Source organism: Ammospiza caudacuta, chromosome Z, assembly GCF_027887145.1.
Source record: "Ammospiza caudacuta isolate bAmmCau1 chromosome Z, bAmmCau1.pri, whole genome shotgun sequence".
In the NCBI taxonomy this organism is placed as follows: Eukaryota; Metazoa; Chordata; class Aves; order Passeriformes; family Passerellidae; genus Ammospiza; species Ammospiza caudacuta.
In genome coordinates, this window is record NC_080632.1 from 6,794,105 (window position 1) to 6,821,381 (window position 27,277).

Genomic DNA, 27,277 nt, shown 5'->3' on the forward strand with positions numbered 1-27,277 from the left:
TTCCTACAAGCACTGACCTCGGCATGCAGCTGCACAAGAGAGGCTCAAGGAGGAAGACAGGGTTGTGGAGAGAGAAATCAGGGTCTCACCTGTCCTTGTAAAGGCCAAAGGGTCACTGCAGCAGCCAAACAAATGGAGAAACTACGTCATTCTGCAGGCAAACACTGGGTCTCTCTGGTAAAAACGTGCCAATGTCCAAGGTTAGAGAGGGTGATGTTCCTGAGGGTATGACACTTGTCCAGCAGTCCTTGTGCTATACTTCCCTCCAGGAGTACTAGCCTGCAGGATGGGGAGAAAGAAATTAAAGCAAATAATCAAACCTATAGGCCTAGAGTTGGTGAATGATTGTAGCGTGGATTCATATAAACTGCAATGCTGATACACCATTTATACATCATCAGTATTTTTCACTAAAAAATTCTGCTAAGCACAGAGAAGTTTTCACATCATCGCAATATGGGTGGGCATCTCAGTGGGATTTGGGGGGAAAATGTGGCTTGCAGCTGTGAACCTCAATGTGGGCATATGCAGTCTGACAATCATTAATTTCACAAGTACACTGTGTTACAGAAAATCAGAACTTGCATTAAACTTTATCATTAAACCTGATACTGTAGCATCACATTTTGCCTTTCCATATACCAACTGGAAAAGGAACATATGGTTCCATGCAAGACTTTCCAGTAAGGAAAAGCAATGTTAACACTTAGGAAGCCACTGAAATTATACCAGCTCATGCCAGTTAAGGATCTGTTGAATTGTTTCTGCATTTTGTTTTCTGTTCTTTCTTCCTGCAGTTTCCTAAGTATAAGCTTTCAGAAGATCTAACCCTACATGATAAAGCTGTGCCCAAGATACCTGTAAGCAATTTCCATGGTTTCTCTTGCAGTTCTTTTTGGTCTGTTTTAGAAAGAGGAGGAATAATTTGAAATAACTGTAAAACATCTAAGTTTTACTGCATGAATGGCTTTATATATACAGGGGAGGGGAAAGGGGAGGAACAGCAGGAGCACGACCAGGTCCCATTGGAGGTGTGTGGTGGTGGTCTGATAGGCAGTGACCAGCCTTGAGCAGTGACACGTCCCCCAACAGCTTGCGGGGGAGGAGGGACAACGAAGGAGTGGAGGGGGAGAAAAAAAAAAGCCCCACCAAGAATTTTATAAAAGTTAGTGATTAGAAGGACTGGGTCTCTTTGCCTGCAAACACCTCACCAGAAGCTTGTAGCAGCAGAGACACTGCCCACAAACAAGTAAGTGTAATAATTTAATTTCTAAACTGTAAAGCTGGTATGTATATCAGCAGCTAAGACCTGGTATGTTTATCTACAGTGGGGTTGGGAAGTTGTTCTTGGTTTTGTTTTAATTTTTTTGTTTCAGGAACAGCTTGTGAGAAATAAGCACTCAGCCATTCTGCAGTGGTTTTCTAAAGTGATCCTTCTGCTGCTAACATTGGCTTTCTAACTTAGCTTAGTCACTCAGAACTCCTGGAGTGAGTGAGTGAATCCTCTGCCTAAGGGGACTAGAGCAATAACACACCCGCATTGCTTTCTGTTGCTTTGTAGAGCAATAACATACCTGCATTGCTTTCTGTTGCTTTGTTTTGTGTTTGTTTTTGCTTGTGGTGTACATGAATTTCTGTTTTGCAAGGAGAACAGAGAATGACTGGAGAAGGCAGCTGGTCCTGACCGACATCAGTGCTGACAGAAGTGCAATTATGTGCGTTTGTTGTGCAGCCTCTTCTGATAAGTTTATTTGGCAAGGAGGTATAAGGTGCAGGGTCTCACCCTGCAGGAAAACAAAGCCTGTTCTTGCATCTGTATGCTGTAACCTTTCAAGCTGTGAACAGCCAGCTTCAGGAAACTGCTTGACAAACTCAAAACCTCACTGAATCTGTGATCCTCTATCACTTATTCAACTGTCCCATGTGCTTACCCAAAACTATTTAGTCCGCCTGAGACTCTCACCGCTACTTCCCCCAGCCTCCCCTGCTGGCAATACAAGACTTGAATTCTCATGCAAGTCTAAAAGCAATTTTTTACCTTTTCTGAGAAAAGTCCAGCCCTGAAAGAGAATTAGCTTCTCCCTAATAATTTTATAATTAAAATAATAAGGTGGCAAGAAGATTGTTGCTTCCAAGCAACAATCTTCTTGCCACCTTAGACAAATCTAGCCATTCTGAGTGCTCTGCACTGACGGCAGAGGACAGGTCTTTGAACATAACCTCCTTTCATAGTTGCTAGGGAAATGAAATAGGGATACATTTGTTCAGGGCTTGAGTATAGATCTGAGGCTAACACAGGAATCAGCACAGGGAACTTTAGATCTGCAGTTCCTCCTGCAACAGCAGGTTGAATCAAGGTCTCTAGACAGACCATGAAGATGGTAAAAAAAACTCAGAGAGCAAAATAGAACCAAGCAATTTACCCCAATATATACCCCCAAGGACTGATGGATATGGTGACATTAACATGTCAGTCAAAATCATCTGCCTCTTTTTCTAGGTGACAGAACTCTGAATATCTTTTTTTCCCATACCCTTGAGACTTCTCAGAATCCAGAAATGAAACATTTTGCTAACCCAAAACCTTTATCTCAGTGCAAAGATGATGAGAAAAACATTCTGTTCTTTCCTGAGAGCTCCTTCACAGATATGAAGAGGCACCACTTCCACCTTGACTCCTCAAAATAGGTACTCACAAAGAGTCACTGGGTAATTCAGGCTGAAAGGGACCAGGGTTAGACATGAGGTTAGACCAAGGCGCTCAGGTCTTTATTCATGTGGGTCTTGGCAACTTGCAAGGATGGATGCAGCCTTTTTTTCAATCTGTTCTATTGCTTGGCTGTCCTAACAGTGAAAAAAAAAATCTTCACATACAGTCTCAATCTCCTTAGTTTCAGTTTGTGCCTGTTGTCTCTCACTGTCCCATCACAGCCGCTTTGAAAAGCCCAGCTCTGCCTCTTCAATCACACTCTGTAGGTACTGAGCACTGCTGAGAGGTGCCCCTGAAGCCACCGCTGCTTGAGGTTGAACTAGATCCCACTCTGCTGACTTCTCCTCACAGAGCAAGTGCCACAGCCAGTGACCTTCTCGGTGGCATCTGCTGAACTAACTTCAGTCTGTCAGTGTTTTTCCTGTTCTGCAGGGGCCCAACACTTGATGCAGTACTCAGGTGTTAACTATGGAGTGCTGAGCAAATGGGGATAACCTGTCTCTTCCCCTGGCTCTGCAGGCCAGACCCCTGCTCACACAGGATGCTTGGGCCCGTGCTGCTGGCCCTGTTCAACTCGCTGCTGACAGGGCCTTAGACCATCTCCAAAGAGCTGTTCCCTCATCCCACCAGTCCTGGGGGAATGGCTGCCAGGGCTCTGCACCCCAGGCAATGTCTGGGCATTTGTCTCTGTGCTCCTTTTGGCCTCTTCCCACCCCCATGGCCAGGCTCCTCTGGACGGCTGCCCATCAATCAGACCTATCAAGTAGTCCTGCCAGCTCTGTGTCTTCTGCTACCTAGATAAGAATGTGCTCTGTCAGCAGGATGTGCCCAAGCTTGCCCAGGCATTCACACCCCCCAATTTTCCTCATGCCCAAGGAACCAGACTTATTTAATGGAGCTTCTCACAGAGAAGTGAGGTCAGTAGCCACAGATATTCACTGTAGTGAAAATGTAAGGTCCCTAAGTCATTGTGTGTCTGTCTCCTCTAAGCATACAAGTGTAAAAGAGAAGTACATTCAGTCAGGCCAACACTGAGCCTACATGTGATAGGTTAAATTATTGAATACTTTTCATTATCCCTACCAACTGTATTTATTTGTTTATATATTCAGCTGCTTCTTTTTCAAACCCTGTTCTTTGAAAGCAATTTTCTTGTGTGCAGAGTTTGTATTGCTGACTGTCAGAGATGATGCTGAAGGGATCTGTTTACTAGTAATTGAATAGGAAAAAGCTCCATGTGTGGGATACAAGCTGTAGTTTAAAACTTTGGACCTGCACTTTTGGAACTAGTTTTATAAAAGAAGGCAATGCAGAGACCCAAGAGAAAAACTCAAGAGATTCTGACCCAGTCTTTTCGCATCTGCAAACTGGGACTCAGATGACATTTTATGTAAGATTAGAAGATACCAGTCAAAGGAGCTTCTTGAAAAGAAAAAATGCCAACGATTTATTGAAGTTTCTAAGATTATTGGAAGCAAAATGTAACATTGTTCCTTCTGCTATTCCTCTTCACTCTGCTCTTTGGTTCTCACTATTAATATTAACAGGATCAAATGCTTGTGCTGCCACGACACATTTCCCCTCAGCCCTTCTTTCTTATGGTAGCTGAGAGAAACCCAAGATTTCAGCATTACAATATTTACTTTTACAACTATGCTGTCCCCTGCTCCCACACTCCCACCTCCTGCTGGCCAGAGGGTGGGGGCTGAACAAATAAATTTGTTTGCTTAAGGAGCTATTGAAGCCTGATAAGCACTTCAGGTAGCTACAAAACTGGCAGGGTTGAGCAGTTTTATTCTTTTGAGGTTCTTTTATAATTCTACTTTAAAAAAAATTAAGCAGATACTACAAAGAGTCTGCGTTGCATTCATACAATGTAAAATATATGAGTTTCAATCAATGTGAAATCAGTTGAGCTTATGACACTTAACCCACAGTCTAAAATGGGTAAATAAAAATAACTTGAATAACTTCTCTCACCACTAAGGTGCTTGAAACACCTTAGTGGTGAGAGAACTCCCAGGTACTGTTACTGAGATCACAATTCATAAGAACTTTTTTCTTCCTGGAAAAGTTGTCAATTTTAACAGATAAATCAGATAAAGACAAATAGGTTTTGTTCTTGGAAGACTAAAATGAGCTTTGCAGCTCTGGCAGCCTGGGCACAGCTGTTTTTTCTCAGGACTTGTGCGATGACATATCCAGCTCTTTCAGGGGATATAAGGATGGCAAAATTAGTGTTTTTATAGATGTGCTGGGAGCTTACTCTTTACCAGTAAAGGCTTGGTTTGGCTTCATGAAATGTTACTGGAGTGTAAGGCTTCTCCACTCCTCTTCTGCCTGTTCCCCTGCTCAGAGCAGGACTTTGCAGCAAGACATCCTTTCTGAATGCAGACATGAAGATTCTCAGAAATTATTATTCTCATGAAAGAATCACAGAAAAAAAATCCTAAATCAAGGGTACTAGAAGGTTCTGTACCTTTGAGCTATTATAAGGTTTACAATTGTTCTTTTGCCCTCATTTCTTCACCATTTCAGCTAGAAACACTAGCCTTTTATTCATCCTTATAGTTCAGCAGAGTAGCTGGGAAACCCTTACCATGGCCCTGAAGATAATTTTGGGAACACTTTGGGCAAATCTCCACCTGCTCCTTCACACTCAGCATGATATATGCAAGGAAATTGGAACTAATTTGCTGTCTTCCAATTCATCATTCTGAAACCACACTTTGTTGTTTCAGTCTCTCAGAGTTTTCACTTGGAACAGCATTATTCACTGAAAACTCATCTTTCCATGTTTTGAAAATTTGCCTTGCAGGCTGGTTTTGAGTGATAAGTGTCTCCTTGTTATCTTTAGGCAAACACTGGGAACAAGTAAGATAGAGCAGGCATGATTCTCATTGTTTATTGCATTGCTGGTAAGAAAGTGTACCCATCATAACACGACTGGAGCAACTGGTGATCCTGCAGTCCAGCCAGCTGAATTCAACCTTACCTGGATACACCTCCTGGTGCTGTAGCACAGCTCCAAACTACAACTCTAAAATCCCACCCCTGATTTAGCAGTTCATCAGCTCTGACCTTGGACAAGATCATTTTTTTGCCAGAGCACAATTTCCCAGTCTCCTCCACAGAGGCTCTAAACTACTGGAGTGATTCCTTATCATTTTGCATAATGACTTATTTAACAGTAGTGTGGTTTTAACTGAAGTGCTCATCACCAATCTATTATTACAGTAATCACAATAACAAGCCAGTTTCCTCTTTTAAAGACATATCCAACACAGAAAGCAGGTGAGGGATAAGGAGAGTTATAGGTGAATTGAAGTAGCTTATGCAGCATATTGTACAGCATAAACCATAGATTTTCAAATTCTTCTGGGTGAGCTGAAAAGGCCAAGAGTGGGAGTGATGGAGCTGTGATCACCACAGTAGAGGGATGGTTCCCAGAGCTCTGGCCATAGGCTGACAGACAGAGAGAGGAGCTCAGCTAAGCCTGTTTCACCAGGACCACAGCAAGAAGGAATTTCAGCCCTTTGAAGAGCAGGGAACTCTCTCTAATTTGACTAAGTCTTGATCCTGCACTCCTTCATCATCCCTCTAAACCTAAAATGACTCACTCTGTGCTAAGCTGCACGTGAAAATTTCCAGGCTCAGCTGGCAAGAGGTAAAGCAGACCTGCATCTGACTGGTCTGTGCTGGCAGACAATGCCACTTGAATCTTGCAGGATAACATTACCAGTACCAAAGTACCTTCAGCTATAAATCAGGGACATGAATTTGCAGCTGTTACCATACTCTGATGGCATCGTTGCCAGAAAATTTTGGCACCATTTGACATGCAATTCAGAACTCTGTACCCTATCATGAGTAGCAGACAGACTCTCCATTGTTTCTCCCCATAGTGCCCTTCAGCAGGAAGGATGAGACAAGGATTCCCTGGCAACACAGCATTTGTGTGCACAGAAATAAGAAGTTGGACTTGGCTGCCTACATGCTTATATAGGGAAAAATATTTTCTGGCAATCTCTGATGAAATGGGAAATAGCATGTTCTCACTCCTCTCTCAGGCAGGGAATAGAAAATGCAAACACTGTCCAGAGGTCTGCTCTTTTGAAGGAAAATGTGATATTTGAGATCTTTCATGTTGTTTTTAATCAAGTACCTTCTGGATTTACCACCCATTAATAAAAACAGAGGTGTTGCTTTAGCTATCACATATGACAAACTGAAGGGAGATTTTCTGTTTCAGACTTACAGGCCTATACACTCAGAAAAGTAACTTTGACTATTAAGATGATCAGAGAAACTGTAATTTAATAAGACCAAGAATTTTGTCATATAAAGACAGAACCCAGATTTCAGGTGCTGGGTAGTTGCAGCTGGTAACCCTTTACCACAGCTAAAAAGATAGAACTGAGGGGTGAATTCTCCTAAGGCCCCAAATCTTCTGCAGAGGAAGCAATGCACTGCAGTTCTGAAAGCAGCCATAGGGAGGAGAATTACAAACCCAGGCAAAAGGTTAGGGATGGAACATCACCTAGACACAGCAGGAAATACTGCCAACAGAGGCAGGAAACAGAAGAGGAGCAGTGTTAGGAAATGTGTAAAGGTAAGGAATGGAATAACTGGCATTCTACTGACAGGAACCAAAAAGTATGCAGAGTCAGCAATTTGCTTACTTGTCACTCAGTGCATATTTTTTATGACAGACTGACCTTCCTTTATTTTCTGAGCAAATCCAGGTAAAATGCAGTCTTTCCCACTCTGGTTCTAGAATGATGTGGCAGGATGTGTCTCCTGTATTTCTTTCCAGTTTTTCCAGACACACTAAGCCTAGAAGAATTGGAATGGATTTCTGGTCATGTTGTCTATGATAACATGGACCAGACAAGCACTAAGAGCCCTGCAGAGGAAACACCTGAGTGGTGTCACTGGTTCACAGTCTCCTCCAGAATTACTTGCAATTACTTGTAATAGTAATTCTCTCCCACAGATAAGTCAAGATGACCCACCAGTTCCCAGCGCTGTCTCCAGAGCAGAAAAAAGCTCTTGCAGACATTGCTCAGCGGATTGTGGCTTCAGGAAAGGGGATCCTAGCTGCAGATGAATCAGTGGGTAAGTTCTGGACACCAATCAGTATGCAAGATGGTTTTTTCCTTTTAGTTTTGCTTCCTATTTGAAATCAGTGGAGTAGATGAAAAACACTGTGAAACTTGTCTGAGCAGAACAATTCAGCCAGGCAGGGCTGCACCTATAACAACAAAAGCTTACAAAGTGTGGGTTGAGAAGGGAAGTTCTGAACTGAAGCCCCAGTTCATTACTGCTTATTGGGACCAGGAGGCCAGCCAAACCTAGAGCCTCTTTGCCCACCTCACCAGGCACCATGGGGAACAGGCTGCAGCGGATCAATGTGGAAAACACGGAGGAGAACCGCCGAGCTTTTAGAGAGGTCCTCTTCTCTTCAGACACTTCCATCAACCAGAGCATTGGGGGAGTGATCCTTTTCCATGAGACCCTCTATCAGAAAGACAGCAGTGGGAAGCCATTCCCAGCACTTATCAAGGAAAAAGGCATTGTGGTGGGAATTAAGGTGAGTATCTGTATGTCCCAGGCTGGCAGCATAATCCAAATCCCATCTCCAGAGAAAATTATATTTGGGGCTGCACTGTATCCTAAATAACACTGCTCCCTGTTCCCTGTCCTCTCTCTCCCCCCATTTTTGTCCTTGGTTTTAAAATTCTCTGCATTGCTTTTGTGCAACTAACTAGAGGCACATTTGCACTAGATGCTGGAACTTTCCATACATCATCTCCCATCTACTCCCCATTCACTGCAAATAAGTTTCTCCATGCAGTAACCTAAACCTAATTCTTTCCACATCTCACAGAGTTGTTGAGCCATTCCCTGCAGACATCTATATACACATTGACCCTCCTCTTACCCAGTTCATTCTTTTTTCTTCCCCTTTGCTCCAACATTTCCTTCCTTTTCACCCTGAGCACGTTAAGGTCCACACATCAGTAACAGTCCTCCTTCAAAGGCAGACTAGACATGGGTAAGAATTAGACCAATTCTCATCTCTCCTAACCCTTCCTGTTTTTCTGACCTCCACAGCTGGATAAAGGCACAGCACCCCTAGCAGGAACAAATGGAGAAACCACCATCCAAGGTAAGGAGAGATCTAAGGAGCCTAAGCTATGGCCGTGCCAGCAAAGCCATAGGGTGACTCACCTGAGACACGGCCTGGCTGGAGTCACAGTACTCTCCAGAGCTCTGTGCTGAAGAGCAGCTCTCAGTGAATCATCACTCTCCCTCTGCAGGGCTGGATGGGCTGGCTGAACGCTGTGCCCAGTACAAGAAAGATGGTGCTGACTTTGCCAAGTGGCGCGCGGTGCTGAAGATCACCAGCACAACACCCTCTCAACTTGCCATCCAGGAGAATGCCAACACCTTGGCACGCTATGCCAGCATCTGCCAGCAGGTACCTCCCCTCCAGCAACCTTTCCTGAGATGCTGCTGCCCCTTCTCCCTGTTCCCTGTGACAATACACCAGGGAGCCCAAAAGGAGAATCCCTGTGAGGGTTTTGGGAAAGACAAGGAGGAAGGCCAGCATAGCAGGAAGGAATAGCATCGAAGTCAGGACAAACAACAAGAAGAGTTTTACTTCCATAGCCCTAAAGAATTCCCTGTCTTTCTTTTCCCAGCATGGCTTGGTACCCATCGTGGAGCCAGAAATCCTGCCTGATGGAGACCATGATCTCCAGCGCTGTCAGTATGTCACAGAGAAGGTAAGAAGAGATTCCTCCCTCTGTGCTCTCTCTCACAAACCTGCAGCTAAACTTTGCACAGTTTGTACTCACAGATCTCAAAGAGATTTGACCAAAAATGTCCTTCATAACTGCATCACAAAAATGAACTGCTTCTAGGCACATAACAAACAAATGGGAAATCCAAGAATATTTTCCATGCTCTTGGATTTTCTCTTCAATGACAATAAGCATTCTCAATCCCAAAAAGATGCATCAGGACCAAACCCAATTACCTCAATTTCAGCAAGGACAAATCCCTTAAATATGAAAAGTTGTATCATGGTCATCTCAAAAGCAGTGAGGTGTCCACAATGGCAACCCCAGAAATAAATTTCATGAGAAAGCAAAATTCAATTTGATCTTGCTACAGTACCAAAGAATAAGCTGTCTTTCCACAGCAGCCTGAGGTGAAGATCTGAGCAGAGGTCTGAATTCAATCCTCCTGTTTTCAGGTTCTGGCTGCTGTCTACAAGGCTTTGAATGATCATCATGTGTACCTGGAGGGGACACTGCTGAAACCCAACATGGTGACAGCTGGGCATTCCTGCTCCAAGAAGTACACCCCTCAGGATGTAGCCATAGCAACTGTCACTACTCTCCTTCGCACCGTTCCTGCTGCTGTTCCTGGTGATTCCTGATTCATTCCTACCTCTGCATTCTCACTCTCTCTCCTACCTCTGACACACCTGCTCCTCTGGCAAGTAAAGACCAGGGATTGAGGTGGCTGGAACATTATTTCTAAGCCTCAAAACCTCTTTCTTGCAGGAATCTGCTTCCTGTCTGGAGGTCAGAGTGAAGAGGAGGCTTCTCTCAACCTGAATGCCATGAACCAGTGCCCTCTGCCTAAGCCTTGGAAACTGACCTTTTCCTACGGGAGAGCCCTGCAAGCCTCTGCTCTGGCTGCATGGTTGGGCAAAAACGAGAACAAGAAGGCTGCTCAAGAGGCCTTCCGCAAGCGGGCACAGGTACGAGGCTTCCCCTGCGCAGAGAGGAGAGCTCTCACCATGAAGGGACACATGTTGTCACCTTCCTAGGGCTGCTCTTGATCCCACCCCTCCTGGTACTTCATGTTCAGCAGGGGCACTGCTCTGTTATTTGTGCCCTCCTTACTCCTGCTGGTTGTTCTTCACACATCTGCCTTCCCTTGCTCCATGCTGATTGTTTCTTCACATTTTTTTCTTCTTCTTTTTCAGATTAACAGTTTGGCTTGCAGGGGGCAGTATGTCCAGTCTGGGAAGAACGACGCAGCTGCCATGCAGTCACTGTTCACTGCCAGCTACACCTACTGAAACAGCAGGAACCTTTTTTCCTCCTGTCCCTTCTCACACAGTGGAAGATGTTCAGAAATGAAAGAAAAACATAGAAATCTAATTTCCCTTACCCTACACCAAACTGGAGATAGAACGGCTTAGCTTCCTCTCCACCCTTCACTCCCACAATTTACCAAGGGGATATTCTTTTTTCATTTGCACATTCTAAAAGGGAATTTTTTCCAAACAACAAACAACAGCTGCCAATGAATCATGAACTCACCCTCCCTCAGTCTGAAACTCAGCCCCTGGAACAGCAGGCAGATTCAGTAGTTCTCTAGCAATTCAAATAGCTACCCTTGCCCATTACCACATTTAGCAGCCACAATCCTGAATTATAAAACCTGACTGTGTATTCAATCATGTCAATAAAACAGTAATTGAAAACTAATCTCTACCTGACAATTCTTTTTGCTTTGTGTAAACTTTACAATATCTTTCACACGTCTGTGTTTTTTTTTTTGTGGTCTTTGCAAAGACTGAGTCACAAAGTGTTGCAGCTGGTGAGCTTGGCAAACTGTCAGGACATCAAAGGGAAATAACACAACAGTGGCACAGCTGGAGAGGTTAATCCTGCCCACAGAAGTCTGGCAGACACTAAAACACTTGGGAGATGTGCACAGCAAGCAGTGCTGGGGAATCAGGCCACAGATCAACAGCACTACCTTCAGAAGATTCTTGTGTGTCTGGAGAGGCATCGCTGGTGAGATGAGGCTGCTGAGCACTGTTAGGGTTGCACACAGTGAGTCAGGGCTGTGCAAAGTCTGTCCTTACAAATCACCTTTACTGTGGCGTTTTCCACAATAATTAACACAAAGCATGCACGAGGGCATCTTGGCCTACCTGTTGTGTAGCTTGAGTAACGAGGCTGATGTTGCAGACACAGGGTTTGACCTTTGGCACATTGCTGTGTTCCTGCTAAGGGTGTCAGCTTTGTTAGCAAAAGCACAGTCAGATGGTCATGAGAAAAAAGGCATAAATGGCAAAAACAGCAGGCCTAAGGTTATATAAGAGTATTTGCCTGGCTATGTGCTACACCAATCAACTCACGAGGCCTTGGAGCAGCCCCCTAAACAGCCACCAGGCGACCCAGAGGACTCCATGTCTTTTCAGGGTCACCTCTCTCTGCTAGCTGCTCCTCCTGGCCACTGGTACTCGCTGCTCCTGCCAACAAATACAGGGAAAACAGGAAAAATCACCGCCCTGTAACCACCTCCTCATGGCCTCTGAGTTAGCAACCAGTGTGTCACACAGGCAATAAATAGCCAAAATCCTTCATGTGGATCCAGTCACTGCATAATTAAGGCTTCATTTAGTCTCTCCTGACAATGAACACAGAGCCAGTGATTTGCCAGAAACACTCCAGAGGCTGATGCTAGTGCCAGGAATAACACCTCTTTCCTGCTCCAGCTGTGGTCATGGGAACCCTCCTCAGGTTCCCAGACCTGCGTTTCTGGGAACTCCACAGACCTGAGTCCCCAGAAACCTCTGCTCCTGATGAACAGCATCCTACTGATACTCTGGTCGAAGATCAATCTAAGAATCATTTGCATTTAAAATGACCTGAAAAATCATATTTTTCAACCCATCCAGTTCCAACCTCTCTGCCATGGGCAGGGATAGCATCCACTAGACCAGGTTGCTCTGAGCCCTGTCCAAACCTGGTCTTGAGCATTTCCAGGGATAGGCCATTCCCAGCTTCTCTGGGCAACCTGTGTGAAGGCCTCACTGCCTTCACAGTAAAAAATTTATTCCAAATATCTACTTTTCCCTTTTTTAGTTTAAAACTGTCTCCCCTTATCCTGTCACTATCTGTCTGTGTAGAAAGTGTCTCTCCCTCTTTTTTATAAGCCACCATCAGCACCACGATGACCAAAATTCTCCCCTATGTATATACACAGTAAAAGGAATTAATATTCATTGACTACAAGTTATCTAGTTTTCATAATAATTAGTATTCTGTCTTCTGTCAGTTAATGAGCCTCTTGCTGCCCACACTAATTAGGCTGCATGCTCAGTCGTTCTTTTCAGTCAGTGGTTTCTTAAATTGGTGGCCATGAGTTGATGGCCATGGTCTGCCCCTGCAGGAATGGCCTTTTACCCTGCCGGAGCTGATTCAGCACAGTTGCTGCATTGCCTTTATCAGCTCGTTCCTTTCCTCAGGGGTTCTGCCAAATGTCCTTGTGGCCATAAATTCTGCATTCTTTGTGTCCACCATCAGTGGTGCATCCTTGTTCCCAAACCTTGCTGACCTGCCCTGTGTCTGAGGTCACTGAAGCCTGTCAGGCCCTGCACCTCCACAAGGCAATTCAGCCAAGAAGTCACCTGCCTTTCCAAGGCCTGGCCATCACTTCTAGCTTGTTGGCTGGTTTTTATTACCGGGCCAAAATATCCCTCCCTGCCAATTAGGCCTGAAAGCGCACAAAGACCAAACATCAAAGAACGTCTTTTCCTAAATTTCCACACATTCCGTTTCCCAGCAAGGGCGTTGGCTTGAGGGGACGGACTGCATTTCCCATGAGGCTGTGCGGGGCGCGGCAGAAACGCGTCACTCGCTGCGGCGGCGGAAGGCGCCCGGCCCGCCCGCAGCATGGCGGCGCTGCGGGCGCTGCGGGCGGCGGCGCGGCACAGGCCGGGACTCGGCCCCCCGGGACTCAGGGCGCTGTGGGGCGGCCGCAGGTACAACAGGGCACAGGGTGGCTCCGGGGGTGGCTTCTGGCCTTGTCCGCATGCTGGGCTTGCACCGGGCCGTGGCTTTCTGGAGGTCGCTTAGCCTGAGCAAAGCCCTCAGGGTTTGTCCATGGCTTTGGAATGTCCTTAGGGAAGGAGACTCCACAGGTTTTCTGGGCAAGCAGCGCCCACCGAGGTGCACTGCTGGTGAGGGTGCAGTACTGCAGGGCTGGAGCCTTTAGAACTGTTACTGCTTTTGTTAGGAGTGGGAAGAGAGGGATTTCGCGGGAATGAAAATCATCTTCTCTGTAACATTTTGCGTGGAACCACGCATAGGTTATTGACTAGATTGGGGCATATGAGAAGGCAAAATTTTTTTACTTAAAAACTAGTAATGATTTTTTTTACGTATGGGCACTGATTTTTTTCTGTAGTAGTGGTTATTTTCTGATATGCTTGTTATTCACAGCAAATTAGAAAATGGAGCTGTAACAGAAAATAAGTAACTAATCTTGTTAAAATGCTGTTTTCACTCAGACCCGTGATTGAAGGTGGGTGGGTGGTTGCTCTGCGGAGGCAGCCTGTGTGGGGAGCAGCACTCGGGGAAGGCCTGTGCACTTCTGGCCAACAGACCTGATGAGCCCATGGGATGTGTGGAGTGTCTGGATTGGGTGGTTTAAAACACCGTGAATACAAAAATGCTCTGACTATGTCTTGAGTAGCCTGAGGCTGAAAATGTGTTCTGGTGCCATCAGGAAGGAGGAAAGAGCCGTGGAAGCAGCCGGAGCGGTTCCTGAGCAGGAGGGGAGGAGCGAGCCCAGCCTGATACAGCCCCCGCCCCGCCGCCAGAGCTACGTCCCGCCCGAGGACCTGCAGAGTTGCCTGGAGTCCCACGTCCGGGAGGTGTTCGGGCCCTCTGTTCCCCAGGACTGGCAGCAGGCTCCGCTGCAGGAGAAGCGGCTGAAGCACCGCCTGCTGGCCCGGCTGGCGGCGGAGCTGGGACACGCCGTCCCCAACTCGCAGCTGCACCGCATGCGCCGCGCCGGGGACGTGCTGGGCTTCTACCGCAGCCCCGTGAGCGGCGGCAGCAAGATGGATGAACTCGCGGCCGCAGAGCTGCCCCCGAACCTGAAAATCGTCTGGCAGCAGTGAGTCCCCCCACGCAGCATCCCTGTGCCTGGCCGGGGTGAGAGCTGTGAATTTCAGTTCACTGAAATCACTCAGTAATGGTGAACTCTCCAACAGCACTATAAAATAAGCTGCTGTCGAGGCATCTTGTTGAATTCTCCAATGTCTGTTAAGGGCCTTGTTTTTTAAGTTTTTTGGGTTTTAGATTTTATTCCCATCTAAGAGGTGGGAATTTTAATCATATGTGATTTTAATCTGCTTTTAATCATATATTAAAAGTAAAGAAGTTAGGATGACAAGAAAATAAACAGTTTGAGAAATGCTTAGTATTTTATGAGTGTTTTCTATAAAACAAGTTGTTTACAATGAGTTTGAGAGTCTGTGTGATCTTTCTGGGAATGGTCCAGAAATGTCCTGGTTATACCACTCCAAGCCTTGAACCCTTGCTCCCCTGTTTTTTTTTTCAGTGTGCAAGTGCACGAAGCACACTCAGGCACTGCTGCTTTTGTGTGTTACAGCGCTCAGTTTCTTAACTGAGCAAACTTCTCAAGTGCTGCTTTATTTTCAGAAGCTCTGAAGAAATTTAAGAAATGCTTTCTTTTCTCCTTTTGACTCTTGGAGAATTACAGACTAGTGTAAGTGTGCACCTACGTGTTCCGCTACGGGGTGAGCTGGGATGAGTGCCCTGGGGATGTTTCACTGATCACCATGGAAGGCTGAATGTTCACAAATCCCTCCCCTGCAGCTTCTGGGAAAGCACAGTGTGACAAATGGCTAACTCTGTCATCTTGTTGGCTTCAGAGGCTGTTTGGGAGCAGTGAATTGGAAGTTACTTTTTCATGAAATTACCTCCTTCCATCAAAACCACAGATAGGTGCACTTCCTTTTTTAATCTTTAGCACTGTCTGACAAAACACTTCCAGTTGTAGCTGCACTTTGTGCTCATTCCCCTTTCTGTGTCTCCCCCAGGATGTGACTGATAGCTCATGTAATATGATCGGAACAGAGTGAAAAACGACTGGGAACTGTGACAGGCAAGGAAGGAGCTCACAGCAGCTTGCCTCGTGTTTTGCTGTGTCTGAGTTGAGTCAAACTGCCATTTCCCTGATCTCAGACATTTCTAGTCCCTTGGAGGTGCAGACCCCGTGCTTCCATCAGCACAAGGGAAGAGGATCACACGTGGGTGTCTGAGATGCAAAGCATTTTACTGCTTGTAACAAACTGAAGAAGCAGAAATCTGAAATGACATCAAAGTCTTGCACACAGCACCTGGGCCATGGAAGGGCAAAACTAGATGCTTAATCACTCTATCCCTGGGCTTTTAAAAGTTTGTCACTTCAGTTTAATTGAATTATAAATGAAAAAATAGATGCCCTGCCCATGCATCTTTCATTGTTTTAGGCCAGACCAGTAGTGAAGATCAGAAGAAAGTGTGCAAATGCCAGCTTGGGAGGGTATTTCTTAATAAAATGACTCAGAACAGATTTTTCCCTTTGGAACTTTGATTACAGCTGCAGTGAGGAACCCAGAACACTCAGCAAAGGCTCCTCATGGGCACAGAAAGCATGGCCCCAGTCTGATCCTTATATTCCGAAGCCAGAAGCAGATATCAGTAGAGTCAGGAGAAGGAAGAAACACCACATGACCAGACACAGACATTCCAGGTTTTCTTTGTGTCATAGGGAAATGAAAGACTGGCTCACGTTTGCTTTTTTAATAATTTTTTTTTTTTGCTTCTGTTTTGGAAAAAATATACAAAAAAAAAAAAAAAAAGCCAAGAAGAACCAACATGGAAATGTGAGGTAAACATTCCAGTAAAAGTACAGAGGCTCCATTCTTTAAAGGAGACACACAGCAGTTATCACCATGCTAGAAGAATGAGATGCAGGAAAATCCTAGAAACAGTGAAAAATCATTTAATGAAGCCTTTGCCCCAGTTCTAACCATTGTAAACTGGCTTTTTTTTTGTTGTTCTTCCCATCCCCAACCCACACTTAGTTGTCTTTATAATGCTTAGACAAAGTTGTTAAATCGTAATATAGCAGTTTGAATATAAATTCTGTATGGCAGAATTTACAAAAAGAAAATGCAGACTGCTACTACAAACTCAGCTTCTTTCTGTCTGTCTTTCTGTATTTCTTTCTTTCTGTCTTATCTTGTCTTTCCTTTTTTTTTTTTTTTTCTTGGCTTATCAAAGCCCCTTAGGAAAAGAAACATATTTTGGGCAGCAAAACTGGCTTCTTGGCCATGCCAAGCTATTTGAATGCCAAGGAATGCCACCCTGGTGAAGGAGTGGTGCCACTTTTCCTTTGCACCAGTGTCACTAGTTACCCCACAAATCTGTGATGAAATGATGAAACACTTAAAGCGCAGCCTCAGCCCCACAGTGGTGGCTGTATATCCCCATAGTCAATTCCTGAAGCCAGGTTTCACTGGGAGCTTTAGCTGGGCCTCGGGGAGGAATGAGGATCTAGGGAGATGATATAGTCAGCTCACATGCTATCAGCTACTACTATAAATTTTGATGTTCAGTCTGTCTATACTGCAGACCAAGGATGTTGTTTTAGTCATTCTTCAATAACTGGCACAATCACCCACACCAGAACAATCAGGCTTTGATTCAGTGAGGTGCTTAAGGACATGCTTCTAGTCTGGAAACTGGGTGGGAACTGAAGTCCTTTAAGTCTCAGGGAACACTTAAGTAGCTCACTGAATCAAGGATGGATTTTTGTTTCTTGTTGATAGTATCATTCAGGTTAGATTCCTGATCACTGTTATTTTAATACGAATTAAATGTATGCAATTACTTCAGATCCATGCTGAGTTTACTCAGATGAGAATCTGACCCAGCACTTCTTATGGTAAGAAAAGGTAAAAGTGAATTTTTTTTCCCCCCAAGATATATAAATTCAAAACTGAGAAGAAAAAAAATTGTGTACAAATATCACATAACAACATCAACAATTCCATAGATGTAGTTCCTCAGTGCACACTTTAAACAAGAAAAGGGTTTTTTTTTGTTCTTTTTCTGTTTTGCTTTTAAAGTCTGGCATAATAATATTAAAGCTGACAAAAAATCAGGGCAAGCTACATCACTTCCTCATACAAAAAAAGTACAAAACATTAGCCTCTAACTAGACATAACATAATACTGGTCATCACAGTTAGACATTTAGTAACTGTGTGTCTTGGAGTGTTTTACTGGAGGGTAGTAAAAAATAGCTTCGGCTGCTGATCTTCCATCTCAGGTTACTTCAGTCATAGAGGCAGAGTGATTCTGCAGAGAGGAAAAGGCAAACACATGAATGTTTGTGTACAACAGTCTGGCACTGACATACCCTACTAGTGTGGAAGAACCCTGAGTCATAAGAAAAAGCAGTGGGAAAAACCCTCGCTCACAAAACCTGCATTGTAGATGTATGGTCAATATTTATAATTTAAGAAAATTACCTTTTTGATTTCTGGTGGACACCAACAGTTAAAGTTCAGTCCCTACCTGCACTTCACAGTCCAGTAGCTATAAACAGCTGACTGGACAAAATGTTTCTCACAGGTCATGAATATTTTCACCTGTTCAGCCCTACACAACACAATGTGGATATATAAGTAGCACTTGGTTTCTGAACTATAAACCCATCAAGAGCACATCTAATGCACACAGTTCTGCAGATTTGGTGGAAAGTCTTCCAGTAAACCTTTGCCTAATCAAAATTGACTCTTCAATTAAGCAAAGTATTTCCAGACATTAGTGACTGTATTTTCCCTCCTTTTTTTTAATTCCTCTTTTCAGTTTATTTCACAAAGAGTTTAACAAAAGTCACTATTGATCTTGCCACACATCATGTATGACAGCCCATCTAATAAAGGAAGTACAATTTAAAGACCAAATAAATTACACCAGTGTATTTCAGGTAACTCATCAACAACAGTTTATCCTTGTCTGTTTTCAAAGGACTGGATATGATGCAGTTATGCCAACACAAGCCGTTTAAATTTAGTAGTTTCAACAGAAACACTGTCAATGTTGATATTCCCACTAGCTATTTTTTTGCAGGCTTGAAAGAATGCTAATAATTTTTCTTCTGATGAATTAAGAGATAGAAAAAGGTATATGATGTCTTCCTATTCTAGAAGATACTGTACAGTAATAAGGATAAGAAACCTAATTTCTGTAATATTTTTGAGGACAGACTAGTTTATATTCAGGAAAGAGTAAATCCTTCATACATCCCAAAAAGTTTTCTGGAATGTAAATAGGCAGAATTATTTTTACTTTTCTCTCAGTTTTCTATTCTTCTAAGCAAAAGTTTGTGAGGCATGTGAAATCCTACTTCTTTAGCTATAGACATGTATGGGGGCAGAAGATCTACAGTGTTTGATAGTTTCAGGGATTAATGCCTCAAAACAAACTCTGCTGTGATGCAGATTCGCTCTGTTCAATGGGCTTGAAATGAGGCATGTGTGGTCAAGTAAAAAACTCTTTTTTTACTCTGATGCAAGAGAAAATATGCTTGGTGATGGTCTGGATAGGAGATTTACAGTACCTGTGCACTCAGTGTCTCCAGAGGACTTTCCACCCTGGGAAAAGCCATTAGTGGCATTCCTCGTGGGTCTTCAGGCTTCGGTTTAGAAGGAGCTGCATGACTGCCCTTAAAGTTATGGACAACGCATATCCCCTGTGCAATGCAGGAAAAAAACAAGGTGAGGTCAGTGTGTTCCCTCCCCAGGAAAAACCTGGAGGGGGAATGAATTACCACGTGGGGCACAACTGAAAAAATTTAACCTGGGTTTGGGTTCAAGGCATCATCTGTGTCAGCCTTGGGCTGCAGTGTGGTCACTGGCATGGCTGGGCATGATGGATTGCCTCAGTGATGAACCATTCTCAGCCCTTTTACATTTCACACTGGCCCCATCTATGCCTTATCCTCCCAGAACCACAGACTACCCAAATGATGCCCTTTACTGTCCAAATACTCCCTTCAGACTCTGACTTTGTCATTTCCAAACAGTGACCACAGCTCTGTGGATGGTTGAACCTCCCTCACATCTGGATGACACCATTTAGCACCATTCCTGCACGCTTCCAGCACCACTGCTGTGGTGTTTATCCCACAGATCCCTCCCTTATGCATGACCAGACTCACAGCACCCATATGGTGATGGTGATGCCAGTAAGAGCAACCATGCACAGGAGCAGGTAGCTTGAGGACATGGAAAAAAGAAGGTACACAGGAGCTGCAGACATGTTTGCCGGTGGAGTGATTTCTTGCTGGCTGTTCCCCTTCACTGTCACAGACCCGAGCAGGAAGCAGGCTGCAGCCTCGGTGGGTCCTGTGCCAGCAGGATCTGTGCCAGGGATCTGACAGCACCCCTCTGGGGAGACCCCTTCCACCACTCTGAAATTGAGCTTGTGACACTTGCAGGGTGCCAGAAGGTCTGCAAGGTCAAAATACAGCTGGGGATGGGCTGTCACTGCCACCAACAGGTGCTGGGAGCACAGACACTGTCCTGGCCTGATGAATGGGGCAGCTGCCTCTTAAATTGCATGGGTGAGATTTAAACTGCCCTTCCCAGCAGGAACCAGACAAATTATTCACATTAAAGTCAAGGAGATTCAGGTCAGAGGCTGTAGACATCTTTTTATCTGAAATGAGCGCAGGAATAAATGACGCTTGAAGGTTTGTTGATGCTTTTTCAAGTACAGAATAGAAAAAAAAATCAGTGACAGGACAATCGAGATTTAAGGGATCTTTGAAACCTAATCCCTCCTGATTACAGGGATAAAGTGTCTGTTGCTATGCAGTGGATAGTTTTGAAGCATATTTTGATTAAATGGGACCAGGCACATTTCTTGGTAATAGTGAGAGTCACCTGGACTGCTTGCTGTGTGAGTAAATCCTCAGCAAGAGACCTCTCACCAAACAAAACATTTAAACCACACAGCCCACAGGAGAGCCAGTTACACTCAGAGTCTGGAAAGATGCTCTTCCTGGATTCTGTAGGAAGACCTTTGATATATTTTAGTATATTTGTGAGGGGGCAACATCGTCAGCTTGTCTCTAAAAGTTGCAAAGGGAGGTAGTTTTATCTCCAAGGGAATTTACCCTGATCTTCCCTTCTATTGCACTTCTTTTATGGGCCAAAACAAAATGGAGAACCAGGATCACAGCTCAGAGCCCCAGAAACACCCTGTACCTCACATTTTTTGCCAAATTCAAGGCACACAGAGGGGTTTTGCAACACAAAGAAGAAGTCTCAAGCACACCCTCCTTTTGATATTAAAATCTACACCACCTTTTGCAGCATTTTCCAGGACAGATCAAGTAAGAACATGGAGAGTAATTCAGATAATTAAAATATATAAAGTGTGCAAATGCTACCAAATGCATACCAATTAGTATGAACCTGATTTCATATTAGGATTTTCTTTGATAATACTTTTAATTAGATGGAGCTATAATTAGATCTTGCAAGCTACAAGTAATTACAATATTTTTGGGTAGTTTTTTTTGTTGTTTTCTTTTTTTTTCACTGTGATATGTTTAAAGGGAACACAGAAGGCCTGATGGACTTACCAGAAACAAGGCTACAGCACTCCCCAGGATGAAGCCTGCAATCACATCCGAACAGTGGTTTCGATACTCAGACACTCGATTTAGCCCAGTGAGGAAGGCAGCACACAGGGTCCCCAGACACAACACGGGCTTGGCTAGCCTGCTACTCTTTGTTTTAATTGTGCTTGTGATGTACATCTGAGGGAAAGGGCAAACCAAACATAAAAAGGGGTTCCACCAGAAATGCATCTTTCTTTCCCACCTGGACAAATCCTAAATCAGCAAATATGTGACAAACCCCCTGTTTGATTAAGAAAAAAAGAAAAAGGCACTGGAAAAGGGAGGAAGATGTTCCAGGTAATTCAGAGAAAAATTTTAGGAGTACAAACCCAATACTGTTAAATTATGTGAAATATCCTCTTGCATTTACATACTGGACCTTTTCTGAGCAGTTATGCACAGGCTCAGCTTCACTGATTTTGTGCAAGCACCAGTTCATATGGTAGCAAACACGCACTCTGTATGCACACAACTAAATGTTGCCAAGGGACTCAGGAGTCCATGGTTATAGTCCTGCAGAAAGTGTAATGTGTTGAAGACGGAGTGCTAGAATCTGTATGAACTAACTGCTCCAGTTTCCTAGATGGTTTTAAGTTTAAGGAACAGAGAACACTGAGAGAAACCATTCCAGCCATTTCCCCTGCAGGATGAAAGGTAACACACAGTGTGAAAGAGATTTCTTTCAAAACAAAGTTGATTTTGAGAATGCAGTTCCAGAGCAAGAAGTTTCACTGTTTCCAAACATTTTTTAATGATCCCCACATGATTCTGGGAGTTTATTGGGAATTTTCTTAATACATTCTGACAGAGAGTTAAAAGCATGTGGCTCACAGTTAGCAGCCTGTCATTAGTGCTAGAACCACAAAATAACAAAGATGAAGCAAACTGAGCCTGATGGCAGAGCAATTCATTAAAATCCTTTTCAGACAACAAGTATGTAAGCCCGCGTGATTTCCAAAGCTTTGCTAATTTGAGATGTTGCTGCTTCCTTTGTTTTTCACACCTGAACCTGGCTGCAGCAATGCATTTTGACAGCTAACAGTGAGCACTAGTTGGCAACCTTGTCCCAGCCTTGGCTGGCAGGTTAAGCTGCGCCTATCACCAAAACTCACATTAAGGTTCTGCGGAAACAATAGGAAAAAAAATCAAATCACTGCCACTGCGTGAATAATTACCACCCACCCTTTCACCCTATGCACTTCTACTCAATTCAGTCGAGCAATAGGGAGCCCGATTGCTTTCCTGCTCCCCACCGAAGCAGCGCTGCTGTTTGCAGCGTCCCAAGGAAACCCCATCACCTCTTCAAGGTAAGAATGCAGTCCTGCTGTGCCTGCTGTGAACCACAGCTGCAGGGAACAGCCCACATGTGCTTGTCTCCTTACAGGTATCAGATGAAGCTGGATCTTTGGGTTGCCCACATGGAGGGCTCTCTTTGTCACAGATGGGAAGTATCTGTAATTGGAGTTTCACACGTCTCGGCAATAAAATGTAAACTTGTAGTAAAAAGAACATTTTTAGCAAGGAGGGTAATCAACTACGCGAACAGATTGCTGAGGGAAATCTGTTAAACCCTCGTGAGGAGGGTTTGAAACAAGACAAAATGTTTTCCAGAAGGTGGGCTCCGGTTCATCCCTAAGTCACATGCTATGATCAGAAATAAATGGGAGAGCTTCTCCCCTCTGATCCCACTTCCCAAGCACTGCAGCTTGATCTTTAGTGTCCAGGCCCAAAAGCCAAGATATTTTTTAGTATTCCCACAGTGGTTACCCACATTTAGAGCATGGTTTCAGAGCTCTGTGCAAGAGACCAAAATCTCAGTCAAAGCCACTTACATTTGGTTTCCTACATATAGCAAATGCTTTTGAAAATGTCCCATAATGCCATCCATAGAGTAAATTTATTTACAAAACTCTAAATGTTGAAACCAGAGAGGAGGAAAGACATTAATATAAAATCATGTCCAGAACATATTAAAAAATAAACTATACAATTTAACTATAAATTTTGTCAGTTCAGCTTTTTTTGCTGTGATCTTGTCAGTAGAGTCAAGCAATGTATTTAGCAATATGCAGTGTGTGACAGCAGCATTTATTCCATGTGATTCCTCTCCCATCTTTTTCAGAGAGACAAAATCATAGATAAGGAGAGTTTTTTGCCTGCAAGTTTAAAATAGATATATACATTTTTATATGTATATGCAAATATATGCATGTATTTAGAGCACATTGTCTTTAATGAGAAAGGCAGAGTGGAAGAAATCTGTCTTGTCCCTTCAGTAGAAAGTGAGGAGATTTTTGACAGTGTATTTTCCTTTGAGAATTCAAAATTTCATACCAGAATTACAAAAGTCTATGTCCTAGAAGTTTTTGTGGCCAATATTTTCTTTTGCCATAGAGATTCCTGCAGTAAAAGAGAAGCAGAGCCTTTGACAACAATGCTCAGTGCAGCTGCTCATGGTGCCAAGGCCTTGAAATGATCAGGCTTGCAGCAAGCATTTGATGTAGTGTCCTCTGCTATTCAGCATTTCCAAAACTTGGAGGATTCATGTCTGGGAGCAGACACCCAGAGAAGCTGACTTTAGTCATGGGGTGGATTGTGGTGGCTGCACTACGAGCTGAGAAATGCTCATTAAGCCTTGGCCTTGACAAACTGCACCTGGACTAAGCCCATGTTGAGAGTATCAGAGACACTGTGTGTTCCCAAGATCTAACAGGTGTCTGACAAGCACCTGTTTTTTAAAGAACAGCCTTGGCAACTTATTTTTCTTGTCTGAATAGCAACCCAAGTGGCTGTTATCATGTTTTTCTTCAGCAAACCTTCAAAGGAAGTTACTGACTGAAATTGTGGCTGTGATGGAAAATTCCCACTCTCCTGGGGTCATCTAAACAAGGGCCCAAAGTGAGATCTTTTTCTGCTCTTGACTCCCAGAAGATAAGAGGGTAATGTGTATGTCTCAAACACAGATAAGTGGATGGCCATGAAGCCAGCCAAGGTCTGTTGGAAATAACAGACAAGAATTGTTTTGGAATAACCAAGGATTGCTGTTATTAACATGGCCATGAGAAATATCAAGTTTTGGCTGGAGAAGAGGGGCCAGAGATAGGGCATTTTTCTGTGACAAACAAACACAACACAGCACAGGAAATGGACATGGACTACAGGGTGGGATTAAAACTACCCAAGACCCCTGAAGCCCTCCACCCTTTTCCAGAAAGACTGGAAGAAGGGACTACACATGATGATTAATTAACAGAGAAAGTGAGAAACACATATTTGGGGTGAGGAAACCTACCCATAAGGAGGCATCCCCCCAAGTCCAGGCAGTGCCCCCAGGACCCTGGACATCTCATGGGCTGGGCAGGTGGATTGATGCTGAAACCAGGATTGGCATCCTATCAGCTGGATTCATGCTGGAACCAGGAATGGTGATCTCTTTTTCTAGCCATTTCTTTTTAATCAGAAAAGAAACTTTAATTCATGTGAGTGCATAGAAGCTTGCACTAGGTACAGTGACTGCCATCTCTTCTGGGATACTGATAAAACTTCTTTAGATTATATTCTTATTTTTTTATAAGTATGGAATCCAGGGCTGCCAGTCCTTTTCTCTTTCCCCTACTTTAGGCAGACAAGATTAATTTCCACCTGCAGAGATCACAGAAGTGATGCTTTGGGTTTTCCTCAGCTTCTTTAGAAAGTGACAAAGAAAAATCTACTTGATTAAATATAAACCCCAGATTATAAAAAGCCAAAAACAAACACCAAAACCCCACAAAGCCAACAGCAGTGGGAGTGTTTTCAGTAGCAGAGTAGTGAACAAGTGAGACACCTGCACAGGATATTTGAGGTTCAGTGAAGGGAGAAGACTTCCAGATCTCGTAAGACATTTTATAAAATGAGAACCATTCTCCAGCCTCCTTATGTTGTACCTGTTCTATTTTTCTTGCTCCATGGTTCAATTCTTCAGCTTTATGCAAAACACGATTATTACTAAGCAAATAACCTGTGTTTTATGTTCAGTAGGCCATATTATTATGCATATTAGAATCAGCAAGAGACTTCTCAAAAATCTATGCACAGCATAGTTATTAAACAAAGCTGGATACGAACAATGAATTTCTTGTGTAATGCTCATGTTATTCCCAGCTGACAGACAAAGAAAAGACAAGAAAATTTCTTGTCTTTTCATTTCTAGTTCTAAAAGGTGACTTCAGGCAGAGAACTGGGCTGAAATTGGACTGTGGGCTGAAATGCTTTAACAACAAACTTTCATGATCTTATGGCTCAGAAAGAGTTCCATGTCCTGGCTCCATCTGACATCTTCCAATGTGAGAAGTGCTGGCCCATAGCAGAAACTCCTGGAAAACTAGATCTCAGAAATACTAAACTACTTGGGGCTTAGGCTCAGGAAGAAAAACAGAGTTACCCTTCAGCTGTAGAAGTCAGCCTGTTGTAGGAAATTTGCTCTGTTAGGAAACAAAGGAGGCTGGGCAGGGAAAGTCCATGAAAGGATGTAATTAGCTTAGGACAGAACCAGGACTAAGCCTGGAACCCTGGAACTTCCACGTGAGAGTTTATCATGGTGCAAACAGCTGCCAGAACCATGCTGAGTATACCGTGGGCTTTATTTCACACAGCGTTGCACGTTGTTCAGAAGTAATGTGCTCAAAATATTACATGCTTTCCAAATATTTCCCAACAAATCCTGATCAAAGGAGTTACAGTTTATTTCTCCATCGTTATTCACACAACATGCAGTGCCAACAGATGGATATTGAAACAGCAGTGGGTGGACTCTTAATTTTAGAAGTAATAATGTGGTGCTTCATTTATCTGCTACCAAGAGCACTGGGCAAAATACTCAGTAAATACCCTGTCTTTAATAATTTTAAGGCTTTTCTTGCATACTTATAACCAGCAGACAGATTCTGACACAACTCTGAGTCAAGCTATAGGGAGAGAAAAGATCTAGGTCAATGCATTTTGAGATTGGAACCAGGTTAAATCTTTGGATCTTTATGGCAAAACCAGCAAGGTTTTCTGTTTTGTTAGTAAGATTCTTGGATCAGTTTTTAAAAATCACAGAAACTTTAGCCAGAGAACTCAAAGGAGCAGTGGATCTGTTTCATCAGGCTTCATAATTTCCTTCCTGTCTGCATGGCAGTGTCACCTTGTCAGTGTGTCAGCTGGGGTGCATTTCTCTGTGATAACAACAAAATTCTGACTTTTATTAGAACCCTCATTGCAATGTGAGTTCAGGTCCTAAACAAGGGAAGCAAAATTCTGCCTAAGTTCAGACCTCTATTGAAAGGGCACAATTTAAATTTTAAATGTTCAACAATGCATGGCATGTGAACAAATGTATCAACCCAGAAGCTGTTTAAGGATCAGCTTCATTTTAATGCTCATGAGACAGGGGCAGGGAGAAGACAAAATTGAATTAGAAGGTCAGCAGCAAAGGCAAGTTTAGGACCTCATGCCTCCACGTGCAGTGCCTCAAAAATCAATGAGCACTTCATTTACTTATACAAGGATTGGTAAAATGGAGAGAGAAGGGGATCTTCCCCTACTGATAAAGAAAAAAGCTGCCACCAAAACAACCCTCTTTTTCTCAAAAAATCCATTGCAAGGAAAATGCCCCATCTAGAAAACACAGAAACCTCTCACGCGAGCCGGCAGTCACCACTGTCACCCACCGTGGCGTATAAAGCTGAGTAGATGCTCAGAGCAGCATGTTTGGATGGAAAGGATCTCCTGGCCTTCTCAATCACCTCCACATCCCCCGTGCAGATGTTGCCGTTGTTGATGAACTGGTGGTGGGCCCGGCAGTCGCTGCCGGTGTAGTTGGGTTTGCAGACGGTCAGGAAGTAGGGAGCCAAGTTCCCAGTCACCACCTGGCCGGCATTTACAAAGATGTCAGTGGCAAAAAGTCCAAATGCAAACACGCCTGTGAGGAAAGGTCAGAAATAGTGGTTATTCAAACAGGTTCAGACAATGTCGCTACAGCTGAGAGGAAGAGACATAGTGACATGTACT

At 43.8% G+C, this 27,277-nt stretch overlaps 3 protein-coding genes across 3 annotated transcripts in view; 2 read left to right on the plus strand and 1 right to left on the minus strand.

Moving 5' to 3' along the window:
* Positions 1 to 1,092: 1,092 nt before the first annotated feature.
* Positions 1,093 to 11,223, plus strand: ALDOB (aldolase, fructose-bisphosphate B). Its single transcript, XM_058823709.1, has 9 exons — positions 1,093 to 1,249; positions 7,707 to 7,828; positions 8,092 to 8,303; positions 8,828 to 8,882; positions 9,034 to 9,194; positions 9,418 to 9,501; positions 9,975 to 10,149; positions 10,288 to 10,487; positions 10,716 to 11,223. The coding sequence occupies exons 2-9, from the start codon at positions 7,717 to 7,719 to the stop codon at positions 10,809 to 10,811; spliced, it is 1,095 nt and encodes a 364-aa protein (XP_058679692.1). The 5' UTR covers positions 1,093 to 1,249; positions 7,707 to 7,716; the 3' UTR covers positions 10,812 to 11,223.
* A 2,177-nt stretch (positions 11,224 to 13,400) lies between these two features.
* On the plus strand, positions 13,401 to 14,948 carry LOC131571403 (large ribosomal subunit protein mL50-like). Its single transcript, XM_058824112.1, has 2 exons — positions 13,401 to 13,511; positions 14,258 to 14,948. Exons 1-2 carry the CDS (start codon positions 13,423 to 13,425, stop codon positions 14,652 to 14,654), a joined length of 486 nt encoding a protein of 161 aa, XP_058680095.1. The 5' UTR covers positions 13,401 to 13,422; the 3' UTR covers positions 14,655 to 14,948.
* A 1,462-nt stretch (positions 14,949 to 16,410) lies between these two features.
* Positions 16,411 to 27,277, minus strand: part of PLPPR1 (phospholipid phosphatase related 1) — a 119,801-nt gene continuing 108,934 nt past the window's right edge. The window contains exons 5-8 of the mRNA XM_058823785.1: positions 26,938 to 27,188; positions 21,206 to 21,382; positions 19,175 to 19,306; positions 16,411 to 17,907 (exon numbers count right to left, since the gene is read on the minus strand). Of these exons, the coding sequence (XP_058679768.1) occupies positions 17,875 to 17,907; positions 19,175 to 19,306; positions 21,206 to 21,382; positions 26,938 to 27,188 (593 nt within the window). The 3' untranslated portion in view covers positions 16,411 to 17,874. The remainder of the gene's footprint in view (positions 17,908 to 19,174; positions 19,307 to 21,205; positions 21,383 to 26,937; positions 27,189 to 27,277) is intronic.

Bases quoted from the DNA above. Each gene is read 5' to 3' on its own strand.
- ALDOB (XM_058823709.1), top strand. From the start codon at position 7,717: ATGACCCACCAGTTCCCAGCGCTGTCTCCAGAGCAGAAAAAAGCTCTT. The intron at 8,883-9,033 runs GTAAGGAGAGAT...CTCCCTCTGCAG, and splicing joins TGGAGAAACCACCATCCAAG to GGCTGGATGGGCTGGCTGAA. The intron at 10,488-10,715 runs GTACGAGGCTTC...CTTCTTTTTCAG, and splicing joins CCTTCCGCAAGCGGGCACAG to ATTAACAGTTTGGCTTGCAG.
- LOC131571403 (XM_058824112.1), top strand. From the start codon at position 13,423: ATGGCGGCGCTGCGGGCGCTGCGGGCGGCGGCGCGGCACAGGCCGGGA. The intron at 13,512-14,257 runs GTACAACAGGGC...TGGTGCCATCAG, and splicing joins GCGCTGTGGGGCGGCCGCAG to GAAGGAGGAAAGAGCCGTGG.